Source organism: Hevea brasiliensis, chromosome 16, assembly GCF_030052815.1.
Source record: "Hevea brasiliensis isolate MT/VB/25A 57/8 chromosome 16, ASM3005281v1, whole genome shotgun sequence".
NCBI classification, from domain to species: domain Eukaryota; kingdom Viridiplantae; phylum Streptophyta; class Magnoliopsida; order Malpighiales; family Euphorbiaceae; genus Hevea; species Hevea brasiliensis.
The window spans coordinates 54,278,609-54,302,829 of NC_079508.1; the positions used below are offsets into that span (position 1 = coordinate 54,278,609).

At 34.9% G+C, this 24,221-nt stretch overlaps 1 protein-coding gene across 1 annotated transcript in view; it reads right to left on the bottom strand.

The window, feature by feature from the left end:
• LOC110655378 (uncharacterized) overlaps positions 1-5,377 on the bottom strand; it is a 28,657-nt gene extending 23,280 nt beyond the window's left edge. The window contains exons 1-11 of the mRNA XM_021811679.2: positions 4,847-5,377; positions 4,436-4,498; positions 2,505-2,851; positions 2,324-2,423; positions 2,141-2,218; positions 1,973-2,032; positions 1,744-1,848; positions 1,040-1,150; positions 598-639; positions 312-413; positions 50-234 (exon numbers count right to left, since the gene is read on the bottom strand). Coding sequence (XP_021667371.2) covers positions 50-234; positions 312-413; positions 598-639; positions 1,040-1,150; positions 1,744-1,848; positions 1,973-2,032; positions 2,141-2,218; positions 2,324-2,423; positions 2,505-2,851; positions 4,436-4,498; positions 4,847-5,053 — 1,400 coding nt within the window. The 5' untranslated portion in view covers positions 5,054-5,377. The remainder of the gene's footprint in view (positions 1-49; positions 235-311; positions 414-597; positions 640-1,039; positions 1,151-1,743; positions 1,849-1,972; positions 2,033-2,140; positions 2,219-2,323; positions 2,424-2,504; positions 2,852-4,435; positions 4,499-4,846) is intronic.
• Positions 5,378-24,221: the final 18,844 nt, after the last annotated feature.

Sequence of the window (24,221 nt, forward strand, 5' to 3'; positions counted from 1 at the left end):
AATTTGTACATTTAGTTCACAGTAGCAGTCTCCATTTGACCAGGCTCACCTGCTTGCAAGAGGTGAACGTCTCACCACATCATCCAGTTCTAGATTTTTTGAAACAGCACCCCCTAAACCTCTCTGTTGCTGACTCAATAGATCCCAATCTGTTGTCTGTGCGTCAAGAGAAGTCATTGGTATCTTTCCGTCAGAATATGTTGGCTGTGGCACCAATTCAAGCCCATTTTTGTTCTGACAGAAATAACAAGAATTAAAGAAAATTATTACAACATACTGGAAGAAAGATGATACGTGGACACTGAAATTACCAGTGCACCACCAGTGGAACGAGATGGTGACTGAGCAACATTTGAGTGGTTCAAATCTGAACGCCAAGGTGCCAATTGATACTGGGATTCCTTGAGCTTAGACTGAAACAAGGAAAAGAAGATAATCAACAGAACTAGTTCATGAATCATGATAGAATCAGTAAGTAGTGCAACAGGATAATTTAACTGTCATAATCCCAGTAAACTTGCCTATCAATTGAAAATTTAAAATTAAGATAGATAAGCATGGAAAATTTATTGACAACCTTGCATATGCATATCGTACCTCAGTTTGAATGAGCTTCTCCTGGAGATGCCTGAACAGAACCTGTATAAGAAAACCCCAGCAGTAAACAACTTGCAAAAAAAATTTATATCAGAGACAAATAAAGCGGAAAAACATACAAACAAATAAATAAAGATAAACAGAGAAGATAAAGGGCAGTGCTGGAAAAGCACTATTTAATGATGAACAGTAGTACACTCCCCTTTTACGTTGTAGTCTATATGGAAAAAACAGGATAGGAATCGGATATACACAATTAAAGTACAATACAAATTCATTTCAACATACAAATGCAAATACTAATTTGAACATTGTAAGTACAAGCAGTCAAAATAATACAAATTGTTTATGTTCTAAATATACATATCCCTCAAAGAAAGTTCTTGGAGCATAGAAGTATCAAGTATTTCAAAGAAATAATAGGAAATAATTTAATACTGACCCTGACATTGCTAACAATAGACTGGGCATCTGGAACTGGTGGCTGCAAAGAATACTCAGCAAGAAGGGGCAGCAAAGATGAGACAAATGTTGATCTTTCTTGCTGTGCAGCCTGAGATCAACAAATCACTCTTGTAAAATTTTATTAAACCCAAAAACAAACAGTGCATGTAGATTATATGGGCACATGTAGCTAAAATTATGGCAATCATAGCGCCATTCATGGTATGAAATTTACACTAGTTTTCAAAAGAAGTTCTGTAAGAGTCAGATCTTGCCTGCCAAAAGCAAGCATGCTTCATCATCATTTCACAGAGAATATTCAAACATGCTGAGCACAAAAAAGGAAGAAATTAATGAATAGCATTTGTGGGTATTTGGTGTTCAAAAAGCATTACTTTGTACTAAGCCCAATTCATTATTAAGGTTAAAAATTTTCAATTAAGAAAGTATTAAACAATATACAAGGAAAAAGAGGCATGCCAAAAAATATACTATCAGCAGTTGTAGTTGACACTTGAAAAAATAAGATCAAATTCAGATTAAAGAAATTGAACATATCAATGAACACATCCAAGCAATAAGTATGAAAATGAATAATACAACAATAACAATTAAGCCTTAATCCCAAACTAGTTAGGGTCGGCTATATGAATAAAGTAAATAAAATGCCCCAACCTAAAAGCAACAAATAAAATCAAATACCTGCAATTCATATGTCAGACGTATATTTTCTTCAATTATTTCTTGTCTGTATGAGAGAGCTTTTGACGCTGCATCAACGAGGTCCTGTTGCTGTTGATCGAAGGCCTAGTGGCAAGAAGTACAAAAAATAAAACAATCACCAAAAGAACTACAAAGATAACAAGAATCACAGAGAAGGGGAACGAACTTCTAATGAAACAGTAAGAAAATAAGGCAAAAGCCCGCCTACCAGCCGCATGTAAGCAATACGCTTTTCCAGAACATATTTTTCATTGTGTATTTGTGCTTCCTATAATAAACATTAAATATTAGGCACATCAATTGGCATAGGTTTATTAACAAGCGTAAGGAAAAAAATATCAAAGAAACAAGTGATCATTACTTATGCTCACACTACCTTCATAGAATAGTCAGAAAGATGTTTCCTTAACTGCAAAATCTCTTCTTCATGCTCCCGAATCTTTAAAGCTAAATCCTATAGAAATATAAATACAGTTCATAAAACTCAAAACACTCATGCTATAGCCAAATGTGTATATAGAAATATGTATAAAGGCCTTTAAGTACAATTAGTGAATACCTGCTTCCAAAGACCACTAGGGTTATTTACTTCAGCCATTTGCATTTGCCCATTTCCAGATAAATTTAACTGTGGATCATATTCTCCTTCCATTTGATACCTAGGAGAAACATGCAATGTTGTCTAAAATTGTGTGCACTGTGCACCCTTCACTAATACTACTTTATGTAATACAAAGTACCTGCTTGGGGAAAACGATGTTGTGGATGTTGAAGATAACTGAGAAACAGTATTATCAGTAGTTGCCTGCCCTCCAGGAAGTACCTTCAATGTCCCATTGATCTTGCTGCTGACAGAGTGGCCTTCCACCCGACTCTTTATGGCAGGATCCTCTCTATTAAACTTCAAATCTTCATGAAGAGCCAGCATAGCAGATGGATGCATTGCAGGAGTAGCGCCCATGCTCTTGACTTTGTCTTCTAGGTCACCAACAGAGAGAACTGATTGATGAACATCATAAGGGCCATGAACCCGCTCATTCCATTGATCGAGAGAATGAGATCTTTGGGCAACTGATTCATCTATTTTCTGTCAAATTCCACAGTCAATAAAATGAGTAAATAGTCCACTAATAAGGGAAATGAGTACTTTATGAAGATTAAAACCCAATACAAAAATAACGACAAGGACTCAATTGCATAGTTATTAATGGAACAATTCACATTAAGGTGCAAATGGATCCTTGATCCCAGCCAAACGGTGCAAGCACACACATAAGAGAGGTGAGGTGCAAAAGTTTTTTTGGTTCTTTTTTTTAAAAAAAAAAAAAAGAAAACTAATGTGACACTTGCATTCATATAGACATGCATTATAACACATGTCAATTCATGAATGAAAGTGACCAGATTTTTAAGCATTTAAATTCAATGTGCTGGAACCTGCACACTTACACCAGCTGAAAGAGATTGAAGACCCTAGTCTAGGTTAAGCTTTCAGCTACTAAATATCTTACAGCTACTGTTCACAATTCAACTTGGAACTAAAATTATTTACTGCTTGAATGAGAGACCAAGTATGATTAGATCGGAAATTTCCTTACCAAGTTATGTAGAAACCAGTAGGACAAAGGGAAGAGAAACAAATTCTCAGGATTTAAAGAGAATCAAACTCTCAATTTTATTAACTCAAGTCAATAATAATGACAATAATAGTCTACTAAAATACCTAGAAGACAAAGGTATTTATAGTATTATTGTCAATCCTACTAGCACTACTACTAAGATTGGAAATCCTTATGCAAGAAAACTCTAATTAAATGCTTTTGGGAATCCCAAATCAACATAAAGTTTCTAAACAATTAAAACTTTTCCTATTCTTCTTCCTAAAATAGGTAGTCCTAAAATCTCTAGCATCCTACATCATCCCCCCTTAGTTGAAAAGAACTAATTCTGGAGGGTGAAACTGCAAATAAGAATCCAAGAGAGTGATCCAAAGTTAGAAATTTCTCTTCAGTAATCCAAGTACAATCAGAATCAAAAGACCATGCCACTTGACAAGGAATCTAAGGAAACCACCTTGAGAGGAAGTGACAAACACATCTTCTAGCACAGATATCATAATTTACATAAGAAGGAATTTAAGCATATATCTTCCTTTGAAAAACGAGCCCTCCTTTTTTTGGAACTGATCTACCCTAGAGTTTTGAGGTCTTCGTATTAGTATATTTTCACAGAATTCATTAAGTCCAAGTAATATATCATATATTTTCAAGCTATAAGCCATGGGATCATTTTGGACAAGGTGCTATTTTGAGCATGAGTGTATTGAAAGTAGCATCTTGAGCATGAGTATATTGAAATTATCGCCCATTTATTATGTCCAACCACAAATATATTTCCAATCAAACCATAAACTACAAATATCTACTAACCTATCCAGAGGTAAATGAAGATTGCATACCCAATACATGAAAACCATATGCCTAAAGCCAAACTTGATTAAGTGGCGAAATAAAATCCCGTGCATTAGAACTCTCTCTCAATAAGTAAAAAAGAAGAAAAGACTGCATAAGCCATGAACTTAAATAACAAGGATTGAAATACTTAGATTTGATCAGCTGGAAAATAAAGTCATATTGGATGGATAAATAGCAGAAACTATACAAATACTTACATATTTTTCAAGTTGCTGAATTTTTTTCTGAAGTTCAGTCCTTAATCGCATATTCTCATCTACCTGAGAGTGCAATGCAAAATATTACCAGCAAAGCTCTATGCTTTACATGCCAAAATCAACAGAGTAAAATAGCAAGAATGCGACCATTAGTCACCGCATTTATGGTTAAGACATGTAAATGACCAAAAATCCTTAAACAACTCAGCACATTCACGCATCAATAAAATCCAAATGAATAAACATAATGAGATTACAAGATATGAAATACCGGATCTATTAAAAATTATATAGCAGTTTCAGAGTGTGGATTTTGTGTTGTACAGATATAAAGATAATTTCAACCATATTGCACACAAACAAAAACAAAACCCAAGCATACCCATCATTCCATTTAATGTAAAACCATACCTGTTGTCTGATGGTAGCCTCAGCAGCTTCTACAGCTTTCATAACCTGAAACAAGCTATCGTTGTTATTGTTGTTAGTTGTGGTTGCAGTAGTAGTGGCGATACTATTGTCATTATTGAAATTAAGATTGGAAGACGAAGACGCTGAATCATTCAGCGATAATCCCGACAATTTATTTGCTAATTTTCCATGGTGACCGTTCTCCATGATCCAAATCCAATAAAAAAATAGAAATTAAACTCAATTACAACTCCGCTTGCATCAACTTGCTCCTTCCTCCTTCAATCTGATAACCTAATTTGAAAGAAATCGAGACTATAAGCACTGCTAAAAGAATACTAGTTCATCCAATAGGAAATGAAATGCTAAGAGAAGCAAAAAATTTCGAAACCCTAAACCTAATCAGACAAGAGAGCAGAAAGAGGGAGAGCCAGAGAGAGTAATAAACTAATTGTGTGTGTGCGTGTTCTCTCTCTGTCTCTCTCTATATGTGTGCGATAGAGAGAGAAAGGAGCGCGTGTTTACTAAGACATAAGTATTTTAAGAAGACGATGATGATTTTATTTTCTTTGTTTGTCCGCTAGCGCCACACGATGGTGATTGGGAATGATCACAGTTCACACAAACTTTTTTTTTAACGGGTAATTTATAATTTAATTGTAATGTATGACAAAAGCTATAATTTAATTAAAAATAAATTTTAATATCATAATTATTATTTATAATTTTTCATATGTTATTATAGGAATTAACTCCAATTTGAAAATTAAAATTTTACAAAAATAATGAAATACTTTATTTCTTTTTTAACTTAAAAAATATTTTAAATGGAATATAAATAAATATGATTTTATAATAATTTGATTAAATTTTTTATTATAAATGAATTTATTCTAAATAAAATTTAAATTATTTCTTAATAATTTAAATGAAGTTATATAAAATTAAGAAAAGCATCAAATATTAAATTAAACTTATATTTAAAACTAATACACTAAATTTCTTTATTCATGGAGTTTAGAACAAATGCATTTACAATAGTGTCTTAAAAAAGACAAATTTATTATTATTGAAATGAAAAAGAAGAAAAACATTAGGAGGAAAAAAGAATCGGGCTGCCAACCCATTATTATAAGGTGATATACTGTAGCTTATGAGGGCTTACCAATAATTGAGGGCAGAGAGTTAACTCTTGACTTGTTTAGACTTAATTCGTTAATATTGATTCACGCTCGAGCTTGAAGTTGAGTTTAGTTCGACTTTTAACATTAAAATTTGAGTTCGGCTTATTTGAAATATATTAAATTCAAACTCAGATCATTTTAAGATCATTTATTATATTAACGAATTAAATTTAAGCTCGGCTCGTGTCAAACTCAATAAACTCATTATAATAAACTTGAACACAAACTCGATAAGTTTAAGTTCAGTTTGAGTTTGATAAGCTTGATCTCAAATTCAATAAGCTCAAGCTTATTAAACTCAAGTTTGAGCTTGATTGTTATTATATTTATTTTACAATTATTTTCATAAATACATTATAAATTTTATATAATTATAATTAAATTATTATTTTATTTTCCTAACAATATTCTAATAAAATATATTAATTTTTGCATTATTAATTAATTCATATTGTTAATGAATTTTATTAATTTTTTACATAAATATATTATAATTTTAACTTTTTACTATTTTTTGTAATTAATTTATTTAAATAAATTTAAAAATATTAAATATATTATATTATTTAATTTATCAAATTATATTTGGTGCTTTATACCTTTAACCAATACTCTATCTTAGATATAAACAAATTAATTTATATGAAATAAGAAGATAATTAATATTAAATATAATAATAATTATGAAAGCACATATCTAAATTATACATAAGGAAGATAGACTAGTGTTAAACTAAAATCTTAAACTTTTAAAGGTTGGTAATTTAAAGAGAGAGATATTATAAAAATAAATATTAGAAAATGAATATTATAAAGAGTACTAATAATATATGAATAGATTAGTTAGTGTTAATAGAAAAAAAAAATAAGCGAGAGACTATAAAGAGAGAGAAAACAATAATAATGGTTAGAAAAATTAGTATTAAATTTAAAGTTTAATCTTTTAAAAGTTTAAAATATAGAAAGAAATATGAAGAGAGAGATGAATTCATATTTTAATTTGTACGACCACAACCAAAACTATATAATTAAGTTCTTATTTTTTTAATACTTTAATATAGATAAAATAGTTTAAAATAGTTTTTATGTACTTATTATGTAATACCCCTATATGTATAGTCCTGTACAAATCACTATTCCAATGACCGGTGTCAGTCCAGACAATTAAGAGGATTATGACCATATTTAAGTCACCTATAAAAGGCCTAAACAAAAATTAATAGTGATTACCAGAAGGTTAAATACATATCAGAAAAATAGAACATAAAAGGTTTTGAGCAGGGAGTTACAGCGATGGGTGACCGTACCGAAAAGTGACTGCGAAGTTAACTATAACCCTAAATTCGTCTGGGACATTGTGACACCGCAGGGCTAAAAAAAATTGCGAAGCCACGGGAAATGTGAAAATCACAGAAAAAGATAGAGAATCAGATCAAATAATTAGATTAGGGTTCCAAAAGAAATACTGAATTATTAGTAAACCGGATCAGACGACAAGGGACAAATTGGTTAATTCACCCCTAGAGGTGATCCACGACCTAACTGTCCAATAAAATCGAAGAAATTAAAATTTCAGAATATATAATTAAATTAAAGAACTATGGAAAACTAAAGAAAAAAAAAAGAAAAGAAATTGAATTAATTACATCATCCAAATGACCTCACCCATGACATCATAAATGAATTTTATTTAATTAACTAAGTTAATTATAAGAGATAAAAACAAAGAAAATTAAAAAGAAAAACATTTTTTTTGCCTCATCTTCAACCTTGCCATCCACCTCTCCCCTCTCTTTCATTTTTTTTTTTTTATTCCACCATTGTTACACATTTTCAAGCTTTTAAAGCTTGGTTTTGTCTTCTAAACCCTAACCAAACTCCATAGATAACCTCTAATTAACCCTAGGTTGGAAGTTTGAGAGAAGAAAAGTGAAGAAATTGGAGAAGAATTTGAAGATTGGAAAGCTCAAGTAAATGTAAGTTAATCAAATATCTTCCTTTAGTTTAAGCGCTTGAAATTGAGTTTATGATGATGAATTTACATTAAGAAATTTGAAAGAATCATGTGGGTATGGGAGGCCACCAATTTCGGCTGCTATAGAAGGGTTTAGAGTTTGATGATTTGAATGAAATTAAGAGTATAATTAAGCTTAAATGAGTAGGTATAAATGATTGGTGTAGTTGAATTGACATAAATTAAGTAATGGCATAATTAGGGTTTTTGACCCTTAGGGTTTTAAGGAGAAAATTTGAGAATTTGGTAAATTAATGTATATTGACCTAAGTGAGGTTTAAAATGGTCAATTAGGACCAAGTGAGATGTGTTGGAGTGGTTAGAATTGCAATGAAATTTGGATTGGTGAGGGGTCATTACTGGACAGCCAGACCTAGGTCCCTTTCAGGGACCAAAACTGTAATTCTGCAACTCCAATTAGTGTGAGGCCAATTGAAAATGAAAATAGACATATAATGACATATTTTTCATTATAGAAACCATGCCCGGAAAGTGACTCTAAGTTAGTGAACAATTAGGTAAAACCCGGAATTGGCACACTGCCTTTGTACAAAAATGACCAAATGAACAGTGTGGCGATAACTTGGTGTAGGAATGTCCAAATGACCTGAATTTTATACTGATGGAAAGATGAGACATAGCACTACAAATTTTCTGAAGAACATAAACCCAAATTCTGACCATAACCTATCCGAAAAGTGAGCTGCATTTGTCACACTAAAACTGTCAAAACCAGAATTGTACCCAGAATTCTGGGTAGATACCAATCCGGCCAGCCTTAGGAAAATGGCCATATCTTGGGTTACAAAACTCTAAATGGAGTGATTCAAAAAGTGAATTAAAGCTAAGACAATGAGAAACAACTTTGATGAAGAACATTTAGCCAAAATTCAACTATAGATAGACCAATGGAACAGTAGAACTTGTAACCCAAAACTGAATTTTTGGAATTTTTACTTAGGTAGTTTGGAAATTTAATTAGCAATTAATGCCAACAAAATTGATACCCTAAATGTGGTATATGAGTGTAATTAGAATTAATAAACCTATTTAGTAGCTACGCCTTGAAGACACAGGTGAAGGTAAAGCTAGAGCAGCAGAGTGAGATTTCTTGTAGCTGCGCCTTGAAGACACATTCGGATTAGCTCAGGGTATATTATAGGTATACCCTTGTACATTAGATTTTGATGTATTCATGTAATAATATGCACGTAAATTATTTGAGCAGTTATATAAAAACTCTTGTAAAAAATTTTAGTATGTAATTAAATGCAAATTATTGTAATGTAAAATTGAGATTTTTATTTACCTATATAGTTTTATAATATTAATTTTATTATCTTAATGAATGAATTGTTTCCTCTATGATGAGTTTGACTTAAAAATTGAATTAAGTTGCTTGTATTGATTTGAGAGATTAAATTGAGTTTATTGGAGTTGTGGTTGAGAAAACATATTGGAAGTGTTTTTCTTTCAGGTTTTAAAGAGCTGTTTTCTCAAAATACAGTCAGCACTCTGCCGAAATTTTGAAAAAAATTCATAACACCAAATTTTAATCGAGGATTTGATCAATGACCAAAATTTCAATTAAAGACTTTTTAATATATATTCAATGTTCCCACCACTATAAAAATGATCGGAAATTGTTTTAAAATCCCTTATAGTATATTTAATGGGTCATCGATAGGCGAAGTATGATAATTCATTAGGTGTACTACGGGAGCATGTTATGCCTTATGGAGGGGTAAGGTGTGACATGTTTAGTGGTATCAGAGCAATGGTTTTAAAGTAAATTTTGAACTGTGAATTGGAAATATTTTATCGGTAAATATAATTACTCAAATATTTGATACATATAGTACATTTACATCATAAATATGAACTAATAAAGAGAAATCTCCTTGTGTAGGTTGTCCCAAAAAAAGAAGATTTTGTGAATAGAAATGGAAGAGGGAGATAAAACAGTAGAACAACCAGTTACAGTTGAGGCACAAGGGGAGGCCTCAGCTTCTCAAAGTTTTAAAGGCCCGACTGTACCAGTTCCATCGGTGCAAATTACTGCACAAATGGCCACTTTCTTTCAACAAATGGCTGATGGTCTGTCAGCTCAAGTCCAAGTACATATCCAACCCCCACAAGGGCAGTGTGAAATAGAGAAGAGTGAGAAACCTATGGGTTAGAGTTCGAGTAGTAATTTGAGGAAGAGAAAAGAATTTGACGGACCCCGAACTCATGGATATGACAAAGGCGGATCTTTAGGACAGAAGCAATCAAGAACCAGTCGGCAAAGAATCAGAAGTTCCCACCCTATCCTTGTCTATGACGTATGTGGCAAGTTACACGGGGGTATTTGTCGTAAGGCCACTGGATCCTACTACAATTGTGGAAAGCTTGGACATTTTGCTAGAGATTATACTAGAGCACATCGACCTGCTCTCCGAAGTTCCTAGACAGTTGGTCAGGGCCAAGATAGAAATAGAGTTGATACTCCTCACAATCATAACACAGTAAATCAACCCGAATATAGTAACGCACCAGTCAGAGCGTCCACTATGCACCAAGGAGAAAGAACAGACTGCTAGTAAGTTTTTAATTTTTAGAGGAAACAATTAGTTATTATTTGATACCAGCACTACTTATTTGTATGTTAGTGTTAGAATTATATATTCTGTTGCTATTCCTTTACATTTGAATAAATTTTGATACATTAGTGATTAGTTCTTTAAGATAAGGATTACGATAATAAGTATAATTGAAATTAGTTTTGGAAGAGTTTGTCAGCGAAAAGTATTTGCTAGCACACAAGAATTTATATAGCTAATTAGTTAGCCTATTTAATGTAAAGCAAGAGGACCTAAAAGTAAGTTACAGTAATATAATTGATCTAGATGAGGGCAAAGATGTTACTGCTAGTAATTGTCAATGGATATGGTAATCAGAATAAGTTTTGGATATTAGTGAATTTGAAAATAATTAAATGTAAGAAAGTTTGATCTATTAGAATGTATCGTATAACTATACAATATTCTTAATGTTTGTACTGTAAGGTGTAGATTACAGTACTGACTTGAGATTATTGTGTAAAGCTACGTACTACCCGATAGTGCACCGAGATGAGGATTATTGCAAACGGCATCTGTTTTGGTAGAATTCTGCCGGGACAGAATTTTATTATTGGAAGGGAGTTTGAAAATCCTAACCCGAGATTTAAAACTCTAAAGTTAGAATATCGAAAGGTTATAGTTTAGTACAAAATGAAGTAATGATTGCAAACTAAGTTATAGAATATTGATAGATAAAAGAGTTGTGGAAGTGAAAATTCGAATAGTTGGTTCAAATGTAATAAAAAAATGTTATGAATATTAGTAAGAACGTTGACTAAAATGGTCAGAGGACCAAATCAAAGTAATATCGAAGTATAGTAGATTTATCAGGGATGATAAAAGGTGCTAAATCATGACTCGACAGTCAAGTTAAGGAAGAAGATAAGATTAATGAATAAAATAATTAAAGTTAAATTGTAGAATGGAAAAAGAAATAAATAGAATAGTAAGAAATGAGTTAAACAAAAGCAAATAAGACAGTGCAATATGACACATAGGTCCAGGTCATAAAAGGAGATGGTAAGGTAATGGTTATGGACCTATGACCAATATGAAGATAAGCATTTCATATATGACCAACAAAGTCATTTTAAAAGGGAATTACAAAGAAAAATAATTATTAGGACAACAGTAAGAAAAGACTAATATATTCCAAGATAAATTGAAGGTTGCATCAAATGGTCAAGAGCTTTATGTAAACTTAAAATAAATAGATATGAATGTAATGTGGACGATATGGAGATCATAAGATTTGATAAGACAAGGAAAACTAAGTTTTTATTCCCTAGGATCAGACGAGGTCCTAGAAAAACTGGATCCATTAGCACACAGATTTGCTTACCTTTAGAATAAAAAAGGAATTTAAATTTAACTTATGACAAGAAGCTCATAAGGAACTTAGCACACGAGGTGAGCAATCGATATGTAAATATTATTGGCTAAAGTGTTACGGACCCATCATTCAGACTATGAGGTTATATGGAAAGATGAGAGAGACATGGAAAAACAACACGTATGAATGATTAAGGACTAACAGTGGGCAAAATTTCGAGGTCGAAATTTCTTTTAAGGGGGGGGGGGGGAGAATTGTAATACCCCTATATGTATAGTCCTGTGCAAATCACTATTCCGGTGATCAGTGTCAGTCCGGATAATTAGGAGGATTAGGACCATATTTAAGTCATCTAGAAAAGCCCTGAATAAAAATTAATAGTGATTACCATAAGGTTAAATACAGATCAAAAAAATAAAACATAAAAGGTTAAATGAGCCGGGAGTCACAGCGATGAGTGACCGTATGGGAAAGTGACTGCGAAGTCAACTGTAACCCTAAATTCATATGGGACATTGTGACACCGCAGGTGTCGCAAGGGATTTTGCGGTCGCCTGGACGAACACTCACCGAAGTGGGAAAAGTGAGGAGTCGCCACTTTAATTTTGAGGGAAATTAAAAAAAACCATTTGTGAAAGTAAGTTAAAATAAAACCACTTCAAAAACAGAGATTCTAGGTTCTGAGTGCATGCGGTGGGGAAGGTGTTAGGCACCCCACCTCGTCCCTCAACGAGGGTAAGCAGATTTAACTTCACGTTCTTCATAGTTAGGAGGGTTTGAATGGAAATGTTAATCCTTTTGACCGAAAGGAATATTTAATTTTTCACTAATCCGAATCACCCAGATACATAAGTAAATGAGACAACCTTAGTGAGTTGCTGTTGCATGTTAATTTTATTTCAGGGAGAATCATCTTACGTATTTGTTAAAATTTAATTTGGAATCGGATAAGAACTCTTCTCCTATCTCCTTTAAATATTTATTAAAATTTTTTAAGCTTGAGAATCGGATAAGAACTCTCCTCCGATCTCTTTTTAAATATTTGATAAAACTTTTAAGTGAGAACCGGATAAGAACTCTCTTCTGATCTCCTTTTAAATGTTTATTAAAATTTTTAAGTGAGAACCGAATAAGAACTCTCCTCCGATCTCCTTTTAAATATTTATTAAAATTCTTAAGTGAGAACCGGATAAGAACTCTCCTCCGATCTCCTTTTAAATATTTATTAAAATTTTTAAGCTTGAGAATCGGATAAGAACTCTCCTCCGATCTCTTTTAAATATTTATTAAAATTTTTTAAGTGAAAACCGGATAAGAACTCTCCTCCGATCTCTTTTATTTTAATAGGGATCGGATAAGGATTTTTTCGATCTCTCAAAACTTGATTACAGCTACCCGTCACGAAGTCCTAGAACTAAGGGTTTTGGCATTTAAAGACGCAGGGGCTCGGAATAAGGCTTCTTTTAACTCATTGGTACCTTGTAACCAGTCAGGGGATACCAAACCGAATTTTCCGACCTTCCTATATGGTCGCCTTACCAGTACCTTTTGATACCCGATCTATCCCATTTATCTATCTTAAGGTTCGGTTTTACTCTGCCTTGTGTCGTCTTACTCAATTGTCTTTTGCATTATTCTAGTGATTCGGCCTTACTATTTTCTCGACTTATTGTTTAGACCTTTCATTGTTTTAAAGAGACCCTTAAGATACAGTTATCTACATTTTATCCGACCACTTATACGCTACTCGGGACTAGAAGACCTACGCTCAGGAATAATAAAGATTAACAAAAAGAATGAACTGATCAACAAAGAAGTAAACCTGAGAGTAACCTTTCGGTATTCTTTAGCTCAATATAAACTTAGAAAAAACTACGTACATAAAAGAACAAAGGAAATACGTAAAATGAAAACGAGCACTTAATAAAATGGCAATACGAGCACTCACCTGTAGGGAGCCAAATCTACTAAACTAAGTATGGAATCACAAAACGTAATAGAACTGCAGGTTGGTAACCGAAAGGTTAAGGTCTGCTAGAAACGAAAGATGCTCTGCTAAAATGCAATCGGGTCGAAATAATACCCAAGTTTAAATGAGGTTGAGCCTAGACAATGGGAGTGGAACTAAAGAAAACAAATAGCTGAAAATGAGAGCACCACAGATAATGAGCAGGCGAAAATAGAGAGTTTCAGTATTCAAGAATCCCTTTTGCAAGAAAACACTTTAGAAAACTGGTTTCAAAAGTTTTTCTTATGAACGCTAAAAAAAATAGCAGAGTAACGAACTGAATTAAGTTTCAGAGTTCTTCCACTATAGTCACCGCTCTCTTTTTTCTTTCCTTCTTTTTTTAACAGTTTTTCATGTAGGTATTTATAGGAACCGGGTGCTCCCCATGGAGGGTCAGGATCTGTTTTGAGGGAGATGGAGGGTTAAGATTTTGAAGGACATGATCTAAGGGCTCGGGAATTAAAGAGAATCAGAACGGACGTGGGATCCCTTTCGGAGTATTTGTCCTTTTCTCTCTTCTAATCTGACGGCCCAAAATTTCTTATCAAGAGCGATCCGAGGGCTAGGAGTGAAAGGCGCTGATCTTGTCATTTTCTTCTTTGATCCGAGGGCTCCGAGCTCATCCTTACAAGTAAGATCAACGGTGGAGATTAGGATGTACAGCGCTGTCCTGACGTACTCTGGCACATGTCGATGTCTGGCGATCTGGGCGTGCGGTTGAGATTTCACCTGCAACGCTTTAACTACCTCGGCTCTGATTATGACGATAATCGACAGGAGCTGCCTTATTCTCTTTGTTTTTCGACCTCCCCTCCTTTTCAGTCTTTTCAACGTGATCCTTTTCCGATCTCTCATACCGGGTTCCTCTCTTCCGATCTCTCCTGACACGCTCTCTTCCGATCTTTCATGCCAATCTCCCTTCTACCGATCTTTACCACACCAGTCTTCCTTTTTATCGGGTTCGGTCCAGTCAAAGCATTTATTTCCCTTAATTCTTGAGGCGTCCGCTTCGTTTTCTGCTTGCAATAAATGCTCAAATTTTCCTATGTATATTCCTTCAACCAGGAAGCCCTACCTCATTTGACTTTCTCCCCTATTCTCCTCATTTTCTTTGTTCTAGCTGCTCCGGCAACAATCCCGGACAAAATGACCGCTTTTAATCTTTCTCCGGTTATCCTCTTTGTTCCTTGCCTGAAAATTTACGATCCCGGTGATCAAAAAATCATGATGACCTTATCTGATGGCAGTGAGAGAACTGGACTAATTAACCGATCTGGATCGAGGAGTTCTTCCACTATAGTCACCGCTCTCTTTTTTCTTTCCTTCTTTTTTTAACAGTTTTTCATGTAGGTATTTATAGGAACCGGGTGCTCCCCATGGAGGGTCAGGATCTGTTTTGAGGGAGATGGAGGGTTAAGATTTTGAAGGACATGATCTAAGGGCTCGGGAATTAAAGAGAATCAGAATGGACGTGGGATCCCTTTCGGAGTATTTGTCCTTTTCTCTCTTCTAATCTGACGGCCCAAAATTTCTTATCAAGAGCGATCCGAGGGCTAGGAGTGAAAGGCGCTGATCTTGTCATTTTCTTCTTTGATCCGAGGGCTCCGAGCTCGTCCTTACAAGTAAGATCAACGGTGGAGATTAGGATGTACTGTGTGTCTGACGTACTCGGCACATGTCGATGTCTGGCGATTCTGGGGCGTGCGGTTGAGATTTCACCTGCAACGCTTTAACTACCTCGGCTCTGATTATGACGATAATCGACAGGAGCTGCCTTATTCTCTTTGTCTTTCGACCTCCCCTCCTTTTCAGTCTTTTCAACGTGATCCTTTTCCGATCTCTCATACCGGGTTCCTCTCTTCCGATCTCTCCTGACACGCTCTCTTCCGATCTTTCATGCCAATCTCCCTTCTACCGATCTTTACCACACCAGTCTTCCTTTTTATCGGGTTCGGTCCAGTCAAAGCATTTATTTCCCTTAATTCTTGAGGCGTCCGCTTCGTTTTCTGCTTGCAATAAATGCTCAAATTTTCCTATGTATATTCTTTCAACCAGGAAGCCCTACCTCATTTGACTTTCTCCCCTATTCTCCTCATTTTCTTTGTTCTAGCTGCTCCGGCAACAATCCCGGACAAAATGACCACTTTTAATCTTTCTCCGGTTATCCTCTTTGTTCCTTGCCTGAAAATTTACGATCCCGGTGATCAAAAAATCATGATGACCTTATCTGATGGCAGTGAGAGAACTGGACTAATTAACCGATCTGGATCGAGGACCTCGATCGTGCCCATCTCGAATCGTCCGCCCGATATAATCGGCGAACTGGTTTCAGGCGAGAAGACTGCTAATATTCCCCTCAACACCGGTGACTGCTCTTTGGCGTTCATCTGGCTCCTCTCCACACTGGGTGTTCCGACAGCGGCTCGGTTTTGAGCGGTAACTTTGATGACGACCTCTCTCATTCTCATGAGAGTCATAGTCCCTCCAGTCGGTCTCCTAGTCAAACACATCTTTTGACTCAGCCACGAGACTAGGCTTTGACATAGGCCTTTTAGATAGGAAGTTCCACCAGTCTCTAAAGATCGCCCTTATGATGTAATCAGACCTTTAATGTAATCCGATCTTTAGAGATCGCCCAAATGATGTAATTAGACCTTTAATGTAATCCGATCTCCAGAGATCGCCCAAGTGATGAAATCAGATCTTTTCGGAAATAAAATTTATTTTGACAACTGTCATTTTATTATTATTGCATTGATTATTTTCCGATCTCTGAAGTATTTATCCGATCCGACTCTTAATTTGAATGACACTTATCCGATCCGTAATTCAAAACACCTTAATCTGCCGCTCTATAGTTAATCGATCTCTTTATGGAATCTCCGGAATATTCGTGAGACGTGTCAGAACAGCTGGCGAGTCCCACTATCCGATGCACTACCTGGAACATCGTGAGCATTAAATGCTCGGACGAGTATAAATAGGGGTGGGGTTAGCCAGTTGCTCCTTTATGTCATTTTCAGTCTCTCGCGAACAACTTCCAAATTCTCTCGTTTTCTCAAGTTCCTCCGACACCGATCAAGCTCCGGTAAGGGTTTTGATCTTTCTTTTAGTTTAAATTCTCTGTTTCCTTTGAAAATGAGTGGTGTCGAGGGTCAGAGAGCAGTAAGCCCCCATTCCATTCAGTTCTCGTGGTCGTCCGATGAGGTAGAGGTGGTCAGACCAAGTGCGCGGCCTGAACTTCCTAGGGTTTCCGTTCCAGCTCGGGGACAACTAGCACCATCAAGGCATGTGCCTTCTTCGGGGAGGGAAAATCTTTCCATGGACGAGCTGCCATCAATCTTGCAAGAAACCGACCTGCAGTCGTTCAGCCAGGAGTACAACATCCGGCCTGATTCGTACGAACTCATCCGGTGTCATGGCGACCTTCGAGCAGATCACTTCTTTGAGAGGAACGATATGATCATGGTGTATGAAGAATAGTTAAAAGCCGGGCTGCGGTTCCCTCTTGACGACTTCTTTAAAGAAGTTTTAAAATATCACCAAGTGTGCATCGCCCAAGTTCACCCAAACTCGTGGCGGATCTTAGTAGCCTTCCGAGGCCTATGCCGAGCTAAGGGGCTCCAACCTACAGCTAAGGTGTTCACTGAACTGCACAGGCTAACTCATCGAAAGGACGACGAGTATTGGTTCTTCCAGGCGAAACCCGATTGTGGGCTTTTTACCGACCTGCCTTCCTCCTTGAAGAATTGGAAGAACCGCTTCTTCATCTTGAGGAGTAAAATTCCGAACGGTTTTGAGGGCTTCCCTCAGAGCTGGCTGCATTAGGGTCCCTTGCTTACGAAGCACATCGCCCTGAATAGGGAAGAGGGTGCAATGGTGATGGAGTTGAAGGAACAGGCGTCCAGAGAGAAGTTCTCTTGTTTGGATGCACGATGGCGAGCTACACCATTGGACTATGCAGCTGGTCACCGGTCAAGATCGCGGGCTTCAGCTCTCTGATCTCGGCATCGGTATTTTCCATATCTCAGATCTTTGGACCTTAGCGATCTCACTAAGCTCTTCTTTGTGCAGGTATGGCAAGCGGCGAAGACTCCAAGGAAAGCCGAAAGCGAAAGACGGAGATCTCCCGGAAGGTACGGGAGATGAAGCGGGCTGAGGAGATGCAGACACCTAGTCATGAGCCCGGGGAGATTCAGGGAGGCTCGTCTCAACCTTCTGGACCGCCGATCATAGAAGTGGTCCGGTCTCCTCCTTGTCAAGAAGAGCCACCTCCAGTCGCTTCGAGTGCAGAAGGGGGTCCTTCCCAGCCTGCCCCAAGGACTCTTTCCTGCGGTGCCCAAGTGCTGATCCACTCATTGGAGAAGAACCACACGGTTTCAGAGAACCCAGGTTTCGCTAAGGTCCTAGGGTCCTCTATCTGCCTTAGGGAAGATCGGGATAGGTTGTCCCTGGACAATCTGGATGACATCCTGACCCGATCTATGAGCCTGAACGTGGAGTGCTTGGTGAACCAGCACATTGTTCGGGTGAAGGCTCACCGCTTGGGTAAGGAAGTCGAGAAAATGGGTCATGAGGTGACTTCTCTCCGATCCCAACTGTCGTCCGCTCAGAACTACATATCACAAATTGAGGGGCGAATGAAGTTCTATGAGGATAAGCTGGCCGAACAGGCTCAAGTTCTGGCCGAGCTAGATCATGTTCTTGAAGAAGTGCAAGCGCTCCGGGCCGATGAAGCTGCTCAACTCATCCATCTTGCTGAGGAGCTCAAGGCGAAAGAAGAAGAAATTGTGACCGGAGTGGCCGGCGCTTATGTGAATGCTCACAGAGATCTCCTGGCCGAGCTCAAGAAGCGTTATCCCGAGGAGGACTTTTCCTGGATGGCCAACCTGGCTCCCGAGGACGAAGGTGAGGATAGCGAGGAGGAGGCTAAAGGTGAGAGAGAAAATGAACAACATGTAGATCAAGTTGGGGGTGATCCCCCAGCCGAATGACTTGTATAAATTTTGAAATGAAATGAAAGTTCCCCTTTTGTTCAATGATTGATTGTGATCGGAAAGTTTCTAAATTGCATAAGCACTTGATTGTTTGAACATATTAGAACGACAACTGAAAGTGATTATTAATCTAAGTATAAGAGATCGGAAAACGCAATATGGATGAGATCGATTCTGAAAGCAGGACTTAATTAAAATTAGAAATTTGGCTTTGAACACTTAAGATCGGGATCATCTTTAAACCGAGTCGAAACCTTTATCATTCTCAAATTTTTAAATGAGAGACCGGCAATAAGACTGGTGGTACAAAGGCCTAATATTGGTTCAATCTTTTTTGACAAGAAAGATCGGAAATATAATTAAATGATCAGGGGACTCGAGAATTGGTTTGAGAGATCGGTGAGGCTTTAAATGACCTGGAGACTTGGTATTAATTAAATTCCTTTTGAGGGGAGATCGGAAGTGTGGTCGGTTGGCAAAGGGGACTGTGTTGGGGATCGGCTTCAAAGTTTATTAATTTTGGGGGATCGGCCAAAATATGGTATCGACAGCAGGCATAAGAAAAATTGCGAAGCTAGAAAAAATGTGAAAATTACAGAAAAATGTAGAGAACCATATTAAATAATTACATTAGGATTCCGAAAGAAAATACTGAATTATTAGTAAATCGGATCAGACCGACGAGGGGCAAATTGGTCAATTCACCCCTAAAAGTGACTCACGACCTAACTGTCCAATAAAATCGGAGAAATGAAAATTTCGGAATATAGAATTAAATTAAAGAGCTATGGAAAAACTAAAGAAAAAGAAAAAGAAAAGAAAAGAAATTGAATTAATGACATCATCCAAATGACCTCACCCATGACATCACAAATGAATTTTATTTAATTAAAATTTGACTAAGTCAATTATAAGAGATAAAAACAAAGAAAATTAAAAAGAAAAACAAATTTTTTTGCCCTCATATTCAACCTTGCCGTCCACCTCTCCCCTCTCTTTCATTTTTTTTTTATTCCACCATTGTTACATATTTTCTGGCTTTTAAAGCTTGATTTTGTCTTCTAAACTCTAACCAAACTCCATAGAAAACCTCTAATTAACCCTAGATTGGAAGTTTTGAAGAAGAAAAGTGAAGAAATTTGAGAAGAATTTGAAGATTGGAAAGCTCAAGTAAAGGTAAGTTAATCAAATCTCTTCCTTTAGTTTAAGTGCTTGAAATTGAGTTTATGATGATGAATTTACATTAAGAAATTTGAAAGAATCATGTGGGTATGGAAGGCCACCAATTTCGGCTACTATAGAAGGGTTTAGAGTTTGATGGTTTGAATGAAATTAAGAGTATAATTAAGCTTAAATGAGTAGGTATAAATGATTGGTGTAGGTGAATTGACCTAAGTGAGGCCAATTGGAGATGAAAATAGACACATAATGACACATTTTTTATGTAAAAACCATGCCCAGAAAGTGACTCTAATTTAGTGAACAATTAGGTCAAACCCAGAATTGGCACACTATCACTGTACAAAAATGACCAAATGAATAGTATTTGTTCATTTGGCTATAACTTGGTGTAAGAAAGTCCAAATAACCTGAATTTTATATCGATGGAAAGCTGAGACATAGCACTACAATTTTAGTGAGGAACGCAAATCCAAATTTTGACTATAACCTATTTGAAAAGTGAGCTACAGTTAACACACCAAAACTTAATTAAAGCTAAGACAAGAAGGAATAACTTTGATAAAGGACATTTAGTCAAAATTCCACTATAGACAGACCAATGGAATAGTAGAAACTTGTGACCCAAAACTGAATTTTTTGGATTTTACTTCGGTAGTTTGAAAATTTAATTGGCAATTAATTCCAATAAAATTGACACCCAAAATATGGTATATGAGTGCAATTAGAATTAATAAACCTATTTAGTAGGAAAAAGTCAACGTTTTGACTTGAATAGTGCAATGAATAGTGACACAAAATTCAAAATTCAAATGATACTAATTTAAGCAAATTTAAGGCTACAACTAAGTAGGCATGAAATAAATTAATGGATTTATTATGAGATATGGTACTGAAACACTGTAAACTGTGTATTTCAGTTGAAAAATAGACTGGAAATGGATCTTCAAGGAAAAACTAAAATTTGGAGTAAACTAGTCAACAAAGAAGTTTGTGCACAATTAGTTTTATATTGTTAAAGTTTTGCTTATTTTATTTGGTTAAAGGATTTTAGTTTCTTTATGAATTATGTGTACCAATTATTGAATTTATTTCAATAATTATTAAAATGTGTTATGGTATAAATAAGTTTAATTGTGGGAAAATGATTAACTTATAATTTTATTCTCGATATGGATTGAATGAATTCAGTTTGGAAGTTGTGATTGAAATGGGATTTGCATGGAAAAATACAAATTTATATTTTGAATTGTGATGAGCATAAAAATTATTGGATATTAAAGTTGACTTTGAATTGAATTGTATTGTGATTTATACTCACAAAAAGGACAAATAAATTCATGATATTGTTTTATATCTCACTATAGATGCTTGATTAGGTTATTACCTGTCTCCCTCATTTGTTGAGGAAGCAATGGAGTTAGCTCTGTTTTGACTACCATGGTACGTGCATAGGCTTAGATTCTCCTCTTATTAGAAGTTGGGTCTAAGTTTTTCATTGGCCCTTTCGGAAGTTTCATTATTTTGGTATGTACTGTGCACAATGATTCGACCTCCCCGACCATAGAGAGTTAGACTCGCCCCAAAGATGGCCCTTACGGATTAATCTTGTATAATTAGTGAGATATAGAATGGGTTTTGAATAATAAGAATTGTGATTTCAAATGGGATTTATGTATAATTGATTTTATTGAAATTAAGATTTGTTTACATAAATTATTGGCATTATTTTAAATGTTCAGTTATGATTTGATAAATTGAAATTCTTGAGCAGAATCATTTTAACAAATGATTTATTTTATTGGCAACGAATATTTTGATTTTTTGAATTTTGATTGAATTTCAAGATTTCCAAATTCTTTGCTAAAATTTTGGCAATGTATTATATATTATGTTTTAAATTATAATTGTGCACTACTTAGTTCACTACTCAGCGATAACTTTGTATGCTGTCGCAAGTGAAGGTAAAGCTAAAGCAGCAGAGTGAGATTTCCTATAGTTGCGCCTTGAAGACACATTCGGATTAGCTCCGGGTATATCATGGGTATACCCTTGTACATTAGATTTTTATGTATTCATATAATAATATGTATGTACAAAAACTCATGTAAAATATTTTAGTATGTAATTAAATACAAATTATTATAATGTAAATTTGAGATTTTTATTTACCTGTATAGTTTTGTAATATTAATTTTATTATCTTAATGAATGAATCGTTTCCTCTTTGATGAGTTTGACTTAAAAATTGAATTGAGTTGCTTGTATTGATTTGAGAGATGAAATTGAGTTTATTGAAGTTGTGGTTGAGAAAACATATTGGAAGTGTTTTTCTTTTAGGTTTTGAAGAACTGTTTTCTCAAAATACAGCCGGCACTCTGTCGAAATTTTAAAAAAATTCATAACACCAGATTTTAATCAAGGATTTTATCTATGGACAAAATTTCAATTAATTGCTTTTAATAAATATTTAACATTCCCACCACTATAAAAATGATCGGAAATTGTTTTAAAATTCCTTATAGTATATTTAATGAGTTACCGATAGGCAAAATACGGTAATTTATTAGGTGTACTACGAGAGCATGTTATGCCTTACGAAGGGGTAAAGTGTGACATATTATATTATATTTTAAAGTTATTTCTCATATAAAAATTAACTTCATTTTTTATAAAAATTATATTTTAATATAAAAATAATTATATTTTATACATGCACTTTTTATTTTAATTATATTATAATTTTATATAATAATAAAATATTTAATAATATATTATTTTATTATATTGAAACCATATATTTAATATTCTGATTTTATTTTTATGCAAATGAACTTTTCTTAAAAAAATAAATTACAAATAATTATATTTTATTATTGATTATATTATAATTTTAAATAATATATTTTTTTATATATTATTTTCAAAACAATCATAAATAAAAATAAATCTATTTATAACATTATAAATTATATTATTAATATAAATATTTTTATAAATGAGTTAGTTAACGAGCTTATGAATGAGTTTTAAAACGAGCCTATTTACGAACTTATTAACAAGATGATTTACGAGTTTGTTTAATGAGCTAGTTTGCGAGCCTGTTTAATGAGCCAAATAATGAGCCTGTTCAACAAGCTAACTTACGAGCTTGTAAAGGAGTCGAGCTCGAATTCAAACTTGAGCCAAATACTGCTAAATTCGAGAAATAAACGAGTTTAAAATTTAAGTTCAAGCTCAATTTATTTAGAAAATGAGTCAAACTGAGCCAAATTTTTATCGAGCCAAGTCTCAAGTAGCTCACGAATGGCTTAATTCATTAACACGCCTAGACATCCATTTGAATTGCTCATGGCTCTTCTCGTCATCTTATTATTATTATTATTATTATTATTATTATTATTATTATTATATTGTATTTCTTGGGTAGCCATTGATGGTTCCTACTAGTGATTACCTATTAACCTGTCAACAACACCACGATAAAAGTTAAAGCTTAACAGTCAAATATGTAATAAGTGTCCTTTGCTTTAATGTCCTTTGCTTTGCTACTTTAGAGTGTCGGTAGCCAGTTTCTAACCGGTTGCCTATAATAGCCAGAGTCTCCATACCTATATAAGGAGACGTTTTATCTCATTGTAAGCAGACTTAAGTTTTCTCTGAAATAATATTCTGAATTTTTCTTCTATGGCTCTCTAAACTTTTCTCTTTCTCTCCGAAAACCTTTGAACGTGTATCATACTCTTATAATTAGAGATACGTATGCTCTACACTTGCCTTTATAGAGGATCTTGTGTATTTGATATCAAGATAAGCCGGGAGCCCTTATCATACATATAATGCACTCATGCTATGCCTCTTCCCTCTCCATAGGTACTCTCTAACTGTGCCCTTTTGTACATTATACGTATGATAATGGGACCGTCGTACCTAATATCATAACAAAGATATTTCTGATACACAGGATCCTCTATAGAGGCAAGTATAAAGCATATGTATCTCTGATTATAAGAGTATGATACTCGTTCAAAGGTTTTCGGAGAGAAAGAGAAAAGTT